At 44.6% G+C, this 13,517-nt stretch overlaps 2 protein-coding genes across 4 annotated transcripts; one reads left to right on the plus strand and one right to left on the minus strand.

The window, feature by feature from the left end:
• Positions 1–258: 258 nt before the first annotated feature.
• On the minus strand, positions 259–1,988 carry uba52 (ubiquitin A-52 residue ribosomal protein fusion product 1). Its single transcript, XM_057037451.1, has 5 exons — positions 1,907–1,988; positions 1,399–1,510; positions 1,058–1,144; positions 632–734; positions 259–409 (listed from the first exon to the last, which is right to left on the minus strand). Exons 2-5 carry the CDS (start codon positions 1,499–1,501, stop codon positions 316–318), a joined length of 387 nt encoding a protein of 128 aa, XP_056893431.1. The 5' UTR covers positions 1,502–1,510; positions 1,907–1,988; the 3' UTR covers positions 259–315.
• Positions 1,989–4,928: 2,940 nt separating this feature from the next.
• On the plus strand, positions 4,929–13,171 carry arrdc2 (arrestin domain containing 2). Of its 3 annotated transcripts, XM_057037444.1 has the most exons (8): positions 4,929–5,048; positions 5,686–5,940; positions 10,407–10,624; positions 10,718–10,820; positions 10,904–11,160; positions 11,251–11,413; positions 11,516–11,676; positions 11,839–13,171. In XM_057037444.1, exons 2-8 carry the CDS (start codon positions 5,688–5,690, stop codon positions 11,890–11,892), a joined length of 1,209 nt encoding a protein of 402 aa, XP_056893424.1. In that variant the 5' UTR covers positions 4,929–5,048; positions 5,686–5,687; the 3' UTR covers positions 11,893–13,171. The 3 variants fall into 3 exon arrangements, with proteins under 3 accessions (XP_056893424.1, XP_056893423.1, XP_056893425.1); XM_057037443.1 differs by lacking the exons at positions 4,929–5,048; positions 5,686–5,940 and adding an exon at positions 8,929–9,320; XM_057037445.1 differs by lacking the exons at positions 4,929–5,048; positions 5,686–5,940 and adding an exon at positions 9,118–9,397.
• Positions 13,172–13,517: the final 346 nt, after the last annotated feature.

Consider the following 13,517-nt stretch of genomic DNA (forward strand, 5'->3'; position numbering starts at 1 on the left):
GGCCGTGGAGTCACGTGAATGGCTGATGGGCTCTTTGGACCTGCGGTTTCTGTTGGTTCTGCAGTCCCGTTGATACTCGCCACACAAAGGACGTGCGCTGTGTGCACGTCTGAAGATGGAAACCAGTGCCAGCCAGTCCAGAGAGCCCATTAAGTTTCAATCAGCGCCGGTTTACTGGACTTTATCTCGTACCAGTTTTCTAAACAACTTCCACCTCATGTGGACAAACTAATCCAGTGATTAAAGACGACAACATCATTGTTTTCTTATATTTATTTGAACAACTGACAATGAAAGCCGATCCAAACAAAATGTCTACTTCAGCTTCTTCTTGGGGCGAAGGTTGTTGGTGTGTCCACATTTCTTCTTGCGGCAGTTAACGGCACGAGGGTGCAGACGGGCATAACACCTGCAAGATTAGCGGATTAGCATCAGTCAGCTAACAGGAAAACACGGCTAAATAAACATTTCTTGGTACGGAAAAAATATTTCTGGAGTCCTTTGATCAAAGAACGAATATTTCAGCTCAGTTCACTCAAAATATACTCAAGAGTACTGGTGTGTAATCCAAGTATTAACTCTAAAGCTGGACATGACAGCGGTATTCGGGTGGTACTGATGGGACGCTTACTTGCGGCAGATCATCTTGTCGCAGTTGTACTTCTGGGCCAACATTCTGAGAGAGGGCTCAATGATGCCACCACGCAGACGCAGCACCAGGTGCAGAGTGGACTCTGAGGGAGACGCAGTTACATCAAGATCCGTTCAGAAACAGCACAAAAATCTTCACACGTGCATTATTTAACAAACGGACGCTTAAGGGGATGTTGCAACCTTTAGCTTGCTTATTGTTTCCATCTTTTGAGCCTGATAAAGTAATATAAATTCAATAAATCCTTTAATAGAAGACTGATATTTCCTGGGAAGAGGACTTGTAGGCCTTTTAATTCCAATTATGCTGTTAACATTCCTGCTAAACTACCTAACAATAACGAAGTCTGGCCCAACTGTCTTACTGCAGTTCCAGCATGGGAGCTTTTCCCTAGTTTGTCCTCACCTTTCTGGATGTTGTAGTCAGACAGTGTGCGTCCATCCTCCAGCTGCTTCCCAGCGAAGATCAGACGCTGCTGATCGGGGGGAATGCCTGAAAAACACAACTTCATTACAAAGCTGCCCAACCATTCCAGTTCCAATGCCTGGAGATAAACTCCTCAGTGAGACGCCCCACCGATTTCTAGATGACACCAACGTGGACTGTTATGGGAACATTTCAGACACTATCATTTAAAGGAAATCTAAAACGACTGAAGCCATTTTAATGACAAGTGCGCCCTCCTGGCTCGTTGGAAAACCGCCTCCTCTCCGGCCGTGTTGGTTAAACGTGAGGGTCCGGCTCACCTTCCTTATCCTGGATCTTTGCCTTGACATTTTCGATCGTGTCGCTGGGCTCCACCTCGAGGGTGATGGTCTTTCCCGTCAACGTCTTCACGAAGATCTGCATGTTTGCAGGCTGTGAAAGACACGACATTCGCTCAGGTTTAGCCTCAGTCAGTCGTTAACTACCCCCGGGAGAGAAATCACCACATCGGGCTCTAGATATAATCCATTCAGGGATAACTGGCAACTACTGCTGCGTTTCCACACCGGAAAATGAGCATTAAAACTTCTAATAGCAGCTAACCAAAGCTAGTGTTAGCATTGAGTCGCCTCGCGGGGCCTTGCCACATGCGTACGATTAGCTTGTAAGTTCGTCTCAAATCACACTGTATTCTACGCTAGAGAGGGCAAATAACACTCTAGTCCTTTTATTTTATTCACACCAACAACCTTTTCGATGTAATCACTTTTAAATCATGAAAAGTGACTGAAATCTAACTAATATATACCGACGAAAACGTGTACTCACCCGGCCGCTAGCTGAGCCTCAACGAAAAGAGAGCGGAAGAGGCTGCCGCTCACATACGTAACTTCCGCTGACTCTTTGGAATAAAAGTATGAAAGAATGGTTGTGTTATTTCCTAACTTTCTTATTGGAGAGTCATCTTCAGCACTGTTACGAGCCAGAAGCTCAAATAAATGGTGTCCTGAGAACACCTGAGGAAGGCACCAGAGAGATATCATACAGAGAATCCACAAGTTTACGTTTCAAAGGTGATTCCGCTTGTCACACAACTTCTGCTGTGAAAAAGGTCTCATAAGTGAAATGGAAGTAGTCAATCAGCCCCCTCAGATTCTGCACCACGCAGGAGCGCCACTACCAGCTCTGACCTATCGACGGCTCCTGCTCCAGCCGCCCTGAAGGGCCGTTTCTCCAAGGCAAGAAAACGGTTAGAAAGTCAGAGACAAAGTGTAATAAAAGGGAAAATGTAAACATGTTATTCCTGAACAAGAAGTGATAAATCTGTGGTTTTTAATGTGGCAACAAGGCCCAAATAAGGACGTTGGAGACAAAATCTAAAGGCCATGAAAGAGAGCTAATAGTTTTTGTTTAGTTATTTACACTCTTTTTTGGGCTTTATTTTCCCCAGTCTGGAATGAAGGGTTCCTATATTGTTGTAAAGCTAGTGTCGTATTGTTTTGAAAAGACAATTAAAGCATGTCTCAGTTGTCAAGGAATACACTGTGGTAGAATGTATTCATCAGCTTGCAAATATTAAGCTCATTAATTAAAGTATTGTTGATAAAAACTCTCTCTCCTGGGTTCAAAATCATCGTCAATCACCCTCATTTCACTGCTCATCACTGCTGTTGTCATTAGCAGGGCCTTTGGCCTCATCATTACAGTGACAGTAAAGTTCAGTTTTTTATGCAAACATCTACCATCATTTCCAATGTGGCTCAATCTCTTAATATAGCACAAAAGGCAAGGGAACACCTGCTGGCCAGATGTTGACGTGTCAACCATTTCAAACAGCAAAACTATGCAGCACCAACAATTAGGCAACAGCAGCAGTTGAAGCTGTGCTTGTACTTTGTCAGAGGTTATGATTCACTAACCCAAAATACCTTCTAAGGTTCAACCAGGTTTATGTCCCGTGACAACATTAGACAGTTGTCAAACATTCCTGTTTCATAAAAAAGCAGGTGGAGCTGTATGAGTGTGTTTATATTTGTAACATTTTAAAGGAAGTCACACTACAAGCTGGAGTCACCGTGCTGCTCAGCTAACAGCGGGAATGACCTTTTCACCAGGCTCTGACTGGAATTGTTGTTGTGGTCGACCTGGGCACCTACACAGTGTATACGGTAATCCTGTGACCAGCGATGACTTCAACAGCCGTGCATGTGATTATTTCACACACAAAATAAGGACGGTCGGTCCTACAGTCACACCTGAGCTCATCCTTAAAGTTATGGCAGACCTGTCTTTGTTGTGATTTTGACACGTGATGGGTTTTAAACACAATAAGAGCTCTCTTATCTTCATTGTAAGAAGACAACACAACAGATGACACGTTGCTAATCCTGTTTCTGCAATTTTATTGTCTGTAAGAAAAGGAGAAGGTCAGCGTTTGTACAGTAGCTGACACATGTTCGTAGTTCTAACTTTAGTCAGTCAAACTTTTATAGTTAAAAAAGCCCCATATTTAACACACTCAGTGAACCCAAAGTTAAATTTTGACTACGTCTCATAACCTTTAACTTTCAGCAAACAACACTGTGCCACTGTCCAATTTAGTTCACATGCAAATCTTTATAGATTTATGAATCTATAATTCCTCTAAAGTTTAGAGTCTAAACTGCACAGAGGTGACCAACTAAAAGAACTGTATTATTTTTATAACCATGGTTCTATTGGAAAACAAAGCAGCCTCATATGCAACTGTCCTACTTTACCTGTGTTTACAATATCAACGTCAAGCGCTAAAGAAAAAGGTTAGCATCTGTTTTGAAGAAATATCCCCTCCTTCAAGCATGATTTACCAAAAACCAGGCAAAAATATTGTACCAAAAACAAAGCCGTGACCGTGAGATCTAGGCCATTCTGATAAAAAAGAATCTGGCTGCAGAAGGGAATCAATCAAATATCAAGTTCAGTGACCAGGTAAGTGAAAAAAAAAGAAGCAGTGCTGGTACTGGCACAAATTTTAACTGACCCCAGCTCATGTGCAGGTCCAAAGGCTGTGGCTGCAAGAGCGTGTTTGGGATCAGGCGTCAAGTGATCATTTGGCTAAGAGTTACTAAAAACAGGTCACTAATCTATGAAACATTGCTTAAAATGTAGAGGACGGGCTGCAATTATGAGTAAGCATTGTGAAAAATGTGACTTTTGTAATCGTGGTACAACATTCAGCAGTCTTGGAAGAACTGTACAGTTATATGACAGAATGAAAAACAAACTTGTGAGTATTTGATTTTAAATTTCTCAAATACAGTATTTTAAATCTGACAACACAGATCGAGGTCTCAATCAATGTTTGAAAAAAATCATGTCATGGAGTCAAATGACAGAAAACGAAAAACATATAGAAACTAAGTTAATCAATAACGAATGTACCTGATTCAATACATTAAATACAAAATTGGTGAAAGTCTTTGGTAAAGTGCATCTAATTTTGCATTAATTGTTTTTAGGTTTATATTTGGGGCAAAATACACGCAAAATATTTGACATTACCTCTCTTAGTTATTACAGTAGTTTATATTTTAGCGCTACATATATCCGCCCTGTTTACGTCAAAAATAAAAGCCTATAATCAACAGGAACATTTTGTGTAACGATTGAATCTTCACATTTTCCACATCCAGCCTCTCATCTACACGAGAACTCTTGAGCCATTTTTATCAAAAGCCAAACAAAACATAATTAATATTTTGAACTCGGTCACAGTTCGGTGAGGAAACCTTTAAGTTGAAAGGGCGCCGAAAGGAAATTAACCTCTAGCACGTAAATACGTGGGCGGGGCCGACTCGCGCGCGTCCTACGTCATGGTAGAGAATAAGAGCGTTGACGCGTGTCGAGCGTCCGTTAAACAGCGTCCAAACGCGCCTCGGCTCCCGTCTCCAGAGTTACGGCTCCGACCAGACGCTCCGTTCCCTCCCCGTCGGTGAGTTTGACCCATTTGGACTCTTGAGTTTCCAACAATCCCAACATAGAAATAAATCAATTATTCAGACGTAACGTGTGATATAAACTCATATCAGTGTATCGTAAAAACGCTGTAATTTCTCACCACAGACGTGAACATTGCGCTCCTTACTACTGTTACTGCTTTTGTTGTTATTTATTGATTATGACTGAAAACGTTTTAATATGAACAGTTTGGAATGATCCACTTAAATGACACTAATAATGAGTAATGTGAGTGGGATTCAGAATCTTGGCTTTATTTTGAAAACCCTGCTCACCAGCCATGGATACTCCTCAATGGTGGCCCATAATCTAAATCACCAGCTTCATCCTGAAATGAATCCTTTAGGATGAACTTTAAAACAGTGTACTCAATTACAAATGTACACGTTAGGTGCAAACTGAATAACATTTATTTAGAAGGTAAATAACGTAATTTGCATGCATAATGTGCTATTGTTTACTACCCTGGTGTCCACAGTGCTGCAGTCATTTATGCCCTCTGGTCACTTGAGCACCTAAAAAACAGGACTAGACCATGTCTGTAAACAGTTCCCACCTTCCAGGCCTGTCAACGCATTTTGGGTTATGGTTTTACTGTTTTGTCTCTTAAGGGATGAAGCTGAACTGCATAAAGTCTTTCACGGTGGAGCTGGATGGTCCCACAGAAGCAGCTTTTATGGGAGGGGAGGTGGTGTCCGGCGTTGTGGTGCTGGAGCTGCGGAAGGATACCAGAGTGAATTCCATGAAGGTGCAGGGAAGAGGGGTGGCAATGGTTCACTGGCTGGAGGACCGAGGGATGAATTCTGTCTACAACGACTACACCTCCAAGATCACCTACTTCAGGAAGGGACAGCATCTTGTACGAGGTCAGTGTGGCATATGTCTGTTTTGCTCTGTTTTAATACGGCTTGGCTTCTGCAGAAATGCTGTAGTTTTGTGTTTTCTTTTGTTGTCTACCTGTGAAATCTTTCATTTCTGTAGCTTAGCTCTTATAATCACGTGCTGTCGGTGGATAAACGGACTTTCCCCGGGATGACAAATGCGAACCACGGCTGCCCATTTGGTGGCTTTTGTGTCTTGTAGTCGCTCCGTGCTGCTGAATTTGCATCCTGGATTTGACGGGTTGCACAGAAACAATGGGGACTAGTCAACACCAGTAACATAATAATTATCCTCAAAGTAAACACAAATCAATGGGCTCAGGGTCTCAGCAAACAGCCCTGTGTTGGCCCACTGTGGCAGCTGCCAGCTTAATCAGACAACAGTTCAGACCCTCTAGCTTAATGTATAAACGGTGCACTGGAGTTAATGTTTAATGAAATTCACTCTATCTAAAACTGTTTATTTAGTTTGGGTTGCTCCAAATATAAATAGCCAGGATCAGAAGACCCTTTAGACGCCGCTTGATGCCCAACATACTGTTATTTCCAGGTCATTTGCTGCTGCAACAGCTGTGGTTAAGTGTGCACCTGGCTGGCTTTGTGTAATATGTGGCTAATATGTCAGTATAAATTACAGATGTGACCGTCTAAAAGCTCCCACACACACACGGACCGTGATCCTGTACTACTGCAAAGTGCTGTTATCTTATCGCCTTTCAGATTTTTACAAATGACCAGACTTTAACATGTAGCCGTCAAACCAAAACCTTTGTTGCCTTTACTTATTTTTATTATGTTCATCTGTTTTTATGCTGGTCCTCTTCTTAAAATGTGTTGTAGCTTTTCAGCATTAAAGTATCAACACCAGCAACTACAAATTCTGTTTTTTTGTGAACTAATCATTACTAATTATTTTCTTAATGACTTGCTGTGTGTCCTATTTCTATTATTTGTGTAACGTTTGTCAGATTCTAGACTAACAGATTACTTAATTGGTCATTTCATTAATAACAAAAATTAAATACCCAATGATGAGAGGCTAAAGGGGGTTGTTTTTATTCACATGGATCAGACATCATCCATCCAAAGGAGTTTCTTGCCAAACCTTCTGTTAACGAATTAGATGTTCCTCCTGATAAAAGAAGAAAAACATCGAGATCATAATCGTTTTAAAAAAAATAAAGGTAATTAGATTCATGTGCACCAGTTGCCACGTGGAAGAGTCCATATTACAGCTCTTAAAGGAACATGGAAAGGAAAACGTCAGATCACGTATATATAGATCACGATGATCCCTCTAATGTCTCAGTACCATAAACTAGACTTATCGGGGAAGCTGTGCTAGTCTTCGTCGATTAAAAGTCATTAAAATGCGTTTCCCACCGTTTTTGTCCTCATTTCATTTTCATGCACATACTGTAAACCAATGGAACTTTTTCTCGAACAAAACCAGCTAATCTGCAGGTTCTGAGGTTCATAAATGTGTCAGCACGCAGATGTTCTGCAGACTGGAGCTGGAGGAAAAGCTGGACTCGAAAGCGACAAGGGACGGAAAAGGAGGAAGGGGTGGCTGGTGTTTAAAAAATGCAGTCGGCGTGGCCATGGCAACCAGGAAAACAACACGTGACTCTCCTCTCAGAATCGCCTTCGTGCACGCATAAGCAGGCCGTTATTTTATTATTTGCAACTTCTCTCTTATCATTCTTCCGGGGGAGTCAGTACCTCTTTCTCCCAGAGGTGGGGTGGGGGGGGGGGGGGGGGGGGGGTGTAAACTGAATTTAATATGGTTGCTTTAGTCACCAGCGCTGTTGTATTATCAGAACCGACTGCTTCTGTTCAACGAGAGGTGGCGCTGTCTGCTTTGTTTCCCTGCGGGGCAGAGCTTCCGCAGTGCAAACCTATTGATTACAAACAGGAAATTTAAAAAAAACTAAATAAAGTGCAGGTTTTCTGCAATCGGACCCAATCCATAAGGGGCAACGTTGTCGTAAAAGGAGGTGATTTGTGAATCTCGTACTGAAATTTAAATATGCACGACTGCAGTTCTGGGGCTGTGCAGTTCCCTCGACGCGCCAGAGGAGGGCGCTAATGGGCCAACAGGCGGCCCCACTGAACAAAAGAGTAAACAACTTTGTTTTTGTCAGAACCTACTTGATTTTTGTCTCAAGGCATTTGAAAAGAACAAGAGATAGGAACGCGGCTCAGGAATGACGTACTGTTTGTTCTGTTCGTTGGTTGCTTCAGATTTGAAAACAATATTCTGTTCTGCTCAGACTTTGTGTTTGCTCATCGGGGAACATAATTTACCGTGTTAAATAGCATTGTTAGGCTGCATTGGTGTTCTCGACGATGCACACGGTGCACAGGATTCTGGTGTGCTGTTGTGTTCTTTTAAAAAAACAATTTGTTTATGTCAGAATGGCTCGTTTTTTATAAGGGGATTTGGTGTCACAAGTTGGACGCTTTGTTGCATAGCTGTGTGTTTTCTAGTTGTACAGCGGCCTGTTCACACAACATTGCAGAAGTGGCGTAAACATCTTAAGTTCAGGGCGAAACTATGTTCCTTCGCAGGGCGGATTTCTGCCAGACGGGCATGTGGAGCGAGCCTGTTTTCTTCCTAGAACCTGTAACCATCAATCATCGCAGGGCCCTGTTTTCCTCACTGCGCTTTCCACACCCAGTCCGCATGTTTATGACCATGCCTTCAAGTACAGTCGGAAATGTAGGTTGTTGAGATGTCGATTCGATTTTCCCCCCGAAAAACTTGTAGAGTTGTTTACCAGATTGGATTGATTAAGAGTTCAGTGTTAGCATTTTCCCTTTATTTTCCTTTATTTCTTTATTTGGCCGCTACTGTAGTCTGCCTCATTTTCAAAAACCGGAGCACCTGAAGGCACCACAGGCCTCGAACGACGCCTTACATAATAAATGCACAAGCCACGCCCACTTTCTCAGCCTCCAAATAGGGCAGCCCGTCGAAGGTCCTGCACAGCGAGTCAACAAGTGAGCTCAGACACCAGGAAACTGAAAATTAACCCCAGTCTTCTACAAGAAGATACCTCGGACCTTTAAAACCACTCCACAGACGACCATGATCTTCGACAAGTTAAAAAAGTTAGACATCGTCTTTGACTCTCCGGAGGTCGACTGTCCTCCGGTGTTCAGCAGCGGGGATGTTGTTTCGGGCCGGGTGATTCTAGACCTTTTCGGTGAGATTCGGTTGAATTCCCTGAAGCTCCACGCCGAAGGGTTTGCTAAAGTCCATTGGACGGAATCCCGGTCTGCCGGCTCCAGCACCGCATACACCCAGAACTACAGCGACGAAGTGGAGTACCTGAACCGGAGGGAGGTGCTGCTTCAGGCAGGTCAGTCCGCTCTGCAGGCACGCTGATGGGGGAGACTCCGGTAGACTTGAAGGGGATCAAAAACAACAAAACCAGCGGCAAGTCATTGAGCAACTGAAGTGAATGAAACAGCAAAGAGGCTTATAAGTCTCCGGATACTTGGGTGGTTGTTTGCAAACCAGGAGTAGTGTCACGATCTGGAGCTTATGCAAGTTCATTTCACTGGCTCGTTTTTTGAGAAAAGTCTTCATCGGATGATATTAACTGTAAACATGCACGAATTAGTTAGTAATTATCTGGTTATGAAGGGAGGACTGGGCTTTAGATGCAGTAAGGAGAAGGTCCTTTCATTTGGACGTTCTTCTACATTCATTGCTGCTTTTCACGTCAAAAAAAGTGCTGTGACACGTTTCCTCATTGCGAAAATATTTGTGGAAAGAACACCAGCCTTTTCCCAATTAGAAGACAGTCCTCTTGGGTTGTTTTTCCTCTTCAGCCGTGTGGGAGAGACTCAAGGTTCTGTCTCCATTCATTGGGCACCCAGTTGTTTTTGCTTTCAAGTGCAGACAGGAAATGCAGCCCGACCAGGGTGATGTCTACAAGTTTGCAGTCTGGTCCAAAAAGTAGTAGCTGGCTGTTTTAGTGTTTTGCAAGAACATCCGAGCACTGACTTTAAACCCTTTCCAAGGGTTTGGTACAGATTATATTAAGCTGCGATAAGGTTTCAGGGTGTCAAATGAATAGAAAAATAAAGTGTGTTAAACGCAAACATGCGTTCCTGGACGTGTGCAGCAGAAGCAGAGAAGAAAACAGCGTTTGAGACACGCTGTGCAGCAGAGCTCGAGGAAAACATGTTCACAGTCAGCACAATGGAACAGGAACCGCCCCTCTGAGCATGCTCCGGAACCATTGGATTGCAGTGAACGACAGATTTTTTACATCAGCGCAGCTGGAGCTGAAAAGAGCCACAAGATTCAGAGATACCGAAGCGGTCGTTTTAAGAACGACTGTTTTTAAAAGCTCAAACCTACAGTTGACAAAGCGGCGCTGTTATATAGAACCGTGAACAACACCGTCAATTCAATATATTTGTCTTCTCTGTTGCAGATAACGGCGAGGTGACGGTCCTCCCAGAGGGTAGACACGAATTTCCATTCAGCTTCCAGCTCCCAGAGGAGACGCTGGTCACCTCCTTTGAGGGGAAACACGGCAGCATCCGTTACTGGGTCAAAGTGAAGCTACACAGGCCGCGGGCCACCGTCAAGAAGCTCAAGAAGGAGTTTACGGTCATCGAGCCCATCGACATCAACACACCAGCCTTACTGGTGAGCGAGTGAACGCTCGCGTTTTCTGATTATGTCATGACAGATTTAATGGTTTTATGAGCGTTAAAGGTCATCTTGTTTTTCCCTCGCCAGGCGCCACAGGCTGGAACAAAGGACAAGATGGCACGGGCGTGGTACAGAAACTTCGGGCAGGTGTCCGTGACAGCGAAGATCGACCGCAAAGGCTACACCCCAGGTGAGCCCACTTCCTGGTGCTGCTCCTCTTTAAAGCAGACGTCACCCTCTGCCATTTCCAACATACGTTTTCCCCCTCCGCAGGCGAGGTCATACCCGTGTTTGCAGAGTTTGACAACTCCACCTCCCGCACCGTGGTGCCCAAAGCCTACATCATCCAGACGCAGACCTTCATCGCTCGCGGCACCATGAAGCAGAAGCGCGCCGTGGTGAGCACGTTGTCCGGTGACGTGGTGGGCGCCGAGTGCCGGGAGACGTGGCACGGCCGCGCCATCAAGATCCCTCCTGTGGGTCCCTCCGTCCTGCACTGTCGCATCATCAAAGTGGAGTACATGCTCAAGGTGGGCAGCGTGCAGTTCCCCCCCCTGCTCTTCGTGAGCTTGAACCTTCACCGAACTCACAAAATATTCCTCCTATTTTGCTTCCAACAGGTTTGCGTAGACGTTCCAGGGACGTCCAAGCTGTATCTGGAACTCCCGTTAGTCATCGGCACTATTCCCCTCCACCCCTTCGGCAGCAGGACCTCCAGCGTCAGCAGCCAGTACAGCCTAAACCTGGAGTGGCTGCGCATGGCCATCCCAGAGCAACCCGAGCGTAAGTAGCAAACCATTCCAGAATAACCGAAAATAGAGGGAATTCATGTCGGAACTCTCCAAATAGCAGCAGCGAGACTAATCCCACCCTCTTGCCCCGCAGCCCCTCCAGATTACAGCTCTGTGGTGACGGAGGAGGAAGCCGAGCAGCGGAACAACGCGGCGTCTCCGCAGCCCGCCGAAGACCTGAGTGGGATCCTGGAGCGTCCCCTCATGGCGTTTGTCCAAGAGTTTCGCTTCCGACCTCCACCTGTGTACTGTGAGGTGAGTCTCCAGGAGTTGACGGATGCATTGGTCAGTGTTTAGATTTATTAGATTATGAACCACGTCGCGGTTAAAGACTATCTAGTGAGGTGCGTGTTGAGCTGTGATGGAAGGCTGACTAGATGAGATGAGTTGATGTTTATTTCTATCTCCCGTCCACAGATTGACCCCAATCCTCAGCCCATCAACATGAGACCTCGCTGCATGACGTGTTGAACTGTGAGTCCCGACGGCGTCACGCAGATTAAATTGATGAAGCAAATCAAGAGAATTGTCTTCTCCCGGAGAACCTCTCTGTGTCTGGTCCCATCGGGTGTCCCGGAGCGGGGACTGGACCTCAGGAGGAGGTGGCACTCCCAGGAACTGGATACCGGTGGAAACCAGTTAGTTTTCAGCCCACACAGTGGATAATTTCCTGTCCTGTCACATGGAAAGCAACTTTTCCCTATCAGTTCCTGCCCAGCTGATCTTCAGTTCCTGGTGACGCAAGCCAGTGAAGGATTCCCTCATAGTTAGTAAGACTTTGAGTTTCAAGGAGTTAGTCCACATTGATGAGGGGACGGACGGCTTCGTCAGGTCGAAAGGTTGGAGTTGTGCCTAAGGTCTTGGAGAATTGTGCTCTTAAAAAGCCCACTATCATCTTTGAGTGGCAAAAAAGTGCTATTTTTATACTCTTGTCTTTTTTTTAAACTCTCCATGTATTGTCAGCACAGTAACCTTTAACAACATAGCTATGCATAGTGTACCTGTGATGATTTCTACTGTTACTCAAGCACATACTGTATCTGAAGGTGTTGGGGTGGAGCAGGCGAGTTAGATATGCAGATGTATTTTATGCATGCAAGTTTAAAAATGTATAAAAGTGGGGATAAAAATCGCATATGCCTTAAATCTGCCGTCGAAGATAAGACGAGAGGTTCAGGGAGCCGTCCTCTCGTATGGATGAGTAGAGCTTAATACTGAAAGAGCGTTTAGGACTTTAAAACGAGATGCTTGTGGATGAAGGTCAAGTTTTATCAAAGCAAATCTTAAGGCACTGAAAGGTCTGTGGTTTAGGGTTGTAACAGATTAAACAGGATGAGCCGTTTGTGTATAAGGTGGCACATGGCTCGCAGATTAGCTCTGCTAAACAAAAGAAAAAGGAGGAGGACATGGGGACATGTGGCCCAAAGCTTTTGATGGGAGCCAGACGTCCTGGTGCTGTGGGGAGCGTTTTAAAGCTTAACCCAACCTTAATACGCTGCTCAGCGTTTACATGGAGCCCAAAGCTGGAGAAGCCACTGACGTTTATGGACAAAGAAAAAACATTCCAAAAAAAAAAAATCACGACTCGAGGATCCTCCTCAAGTTTTTAGGGTTATAAAAGTTATCAGGGTCAGCTGTGTGACCTTGGTGGAACGCACTGAAATGAATGAATGTATTTTTATATAAATGCAGTTGTGATCCAAAGTTTTGTAATCATTTAAAAACAAAAAATTAAAATCAATTTTAAAGAAACGGTGGTGTTCAGCGTTTCCTTGAGGCTCGTGAAGACGGCGCCAGCATCTGTTCAGCATATTGCCCAGCAAAACGGGACGGCACGTTCGAGGGGATGAGTCAAAGCTAAATCACGCCTAATGGCGGTGTGTGACGGCTCCAGCCTCACACACTTGCGCAATCACTTGGAGGTATTTTTAGATGCAGATGAAAAAATGCTGTCACGGCGAGGCTTTTGTACAAATGTGCAAAAGTTCATCGCTGCGTAAACAGGATCCGGCGTCGCGTCTAAACTTGTAACAAACAAGCAGCCAAAGGAATTCTGTGTGCAGACAAAGGCGGGCGGCCGAAGGTCGGGCAGAGGC

This window comes from Takifugu flavidus, chromosome 7 (assembly GCF_003711565.1).
Source record: "Takifugu flavidus isolate HTHZ2018 chromosome 7, ASM371156v2, whole genome shotgun sequence".
Lineage (NCBI taxonomy): Eukaryota > Metazoa > Chordata > Actinopteri > Tetraodontiformes > Tetraodontidae > Takifugu > Takifugu flavidus.

What these genes read in the sequence shown, in the direction of transcription:
- arrdc2 (XM_057037443.1), top strand. Translation starts at nt 9,047, where the DNA reads ATGATCTTCGACAAGTTAAAAAAGTTAGACATCGTCTTTGACTCTCCG. An exon ending in AAGTGGAGTACATGCTCAAG is followed by an intron (nt 11,161 to 11,250) that starts GTGGGCAGCGTG and finishes TGCTTCCAACAG; the next exon opens with GTTTGCGTAGACGTTCCAGG. An exon ending in CATCCCAGAGCAACCCGAGC is followed by an intron (nt 11,414 to 11,515) that starts GTAAGTAGCAAA and finishes CTTGCCCCGCAG; the next exon opens with CCCCTCCAGATTACAGCTCT.
- uba52 (XM_057037451.1), bottom strand. Translation starts at nt 1,501, where the DNA reads ATGCAGATCTTCGTGAAGACGTTGACGGGAAAGACCATCACCCTCGAG. An exon ending in AAAGATCCAGGATAAGGAAG is followed by an intron (nt 1,145 to 1,398) that starts GTGAGCCGGACC and finishes TGTGTTTTTCAG; the next exon opens with GCATTCCCCCCGATCAGCAG. An exon ending in TGACTACAACATCCAGAAAG is followed by an intron (nt 735 to 1,057) that starts GTGAGGACAAAC and finishes CGTCTCCCTCAG; the next exon opens with AGTCCACTCTGCACCTGGTG.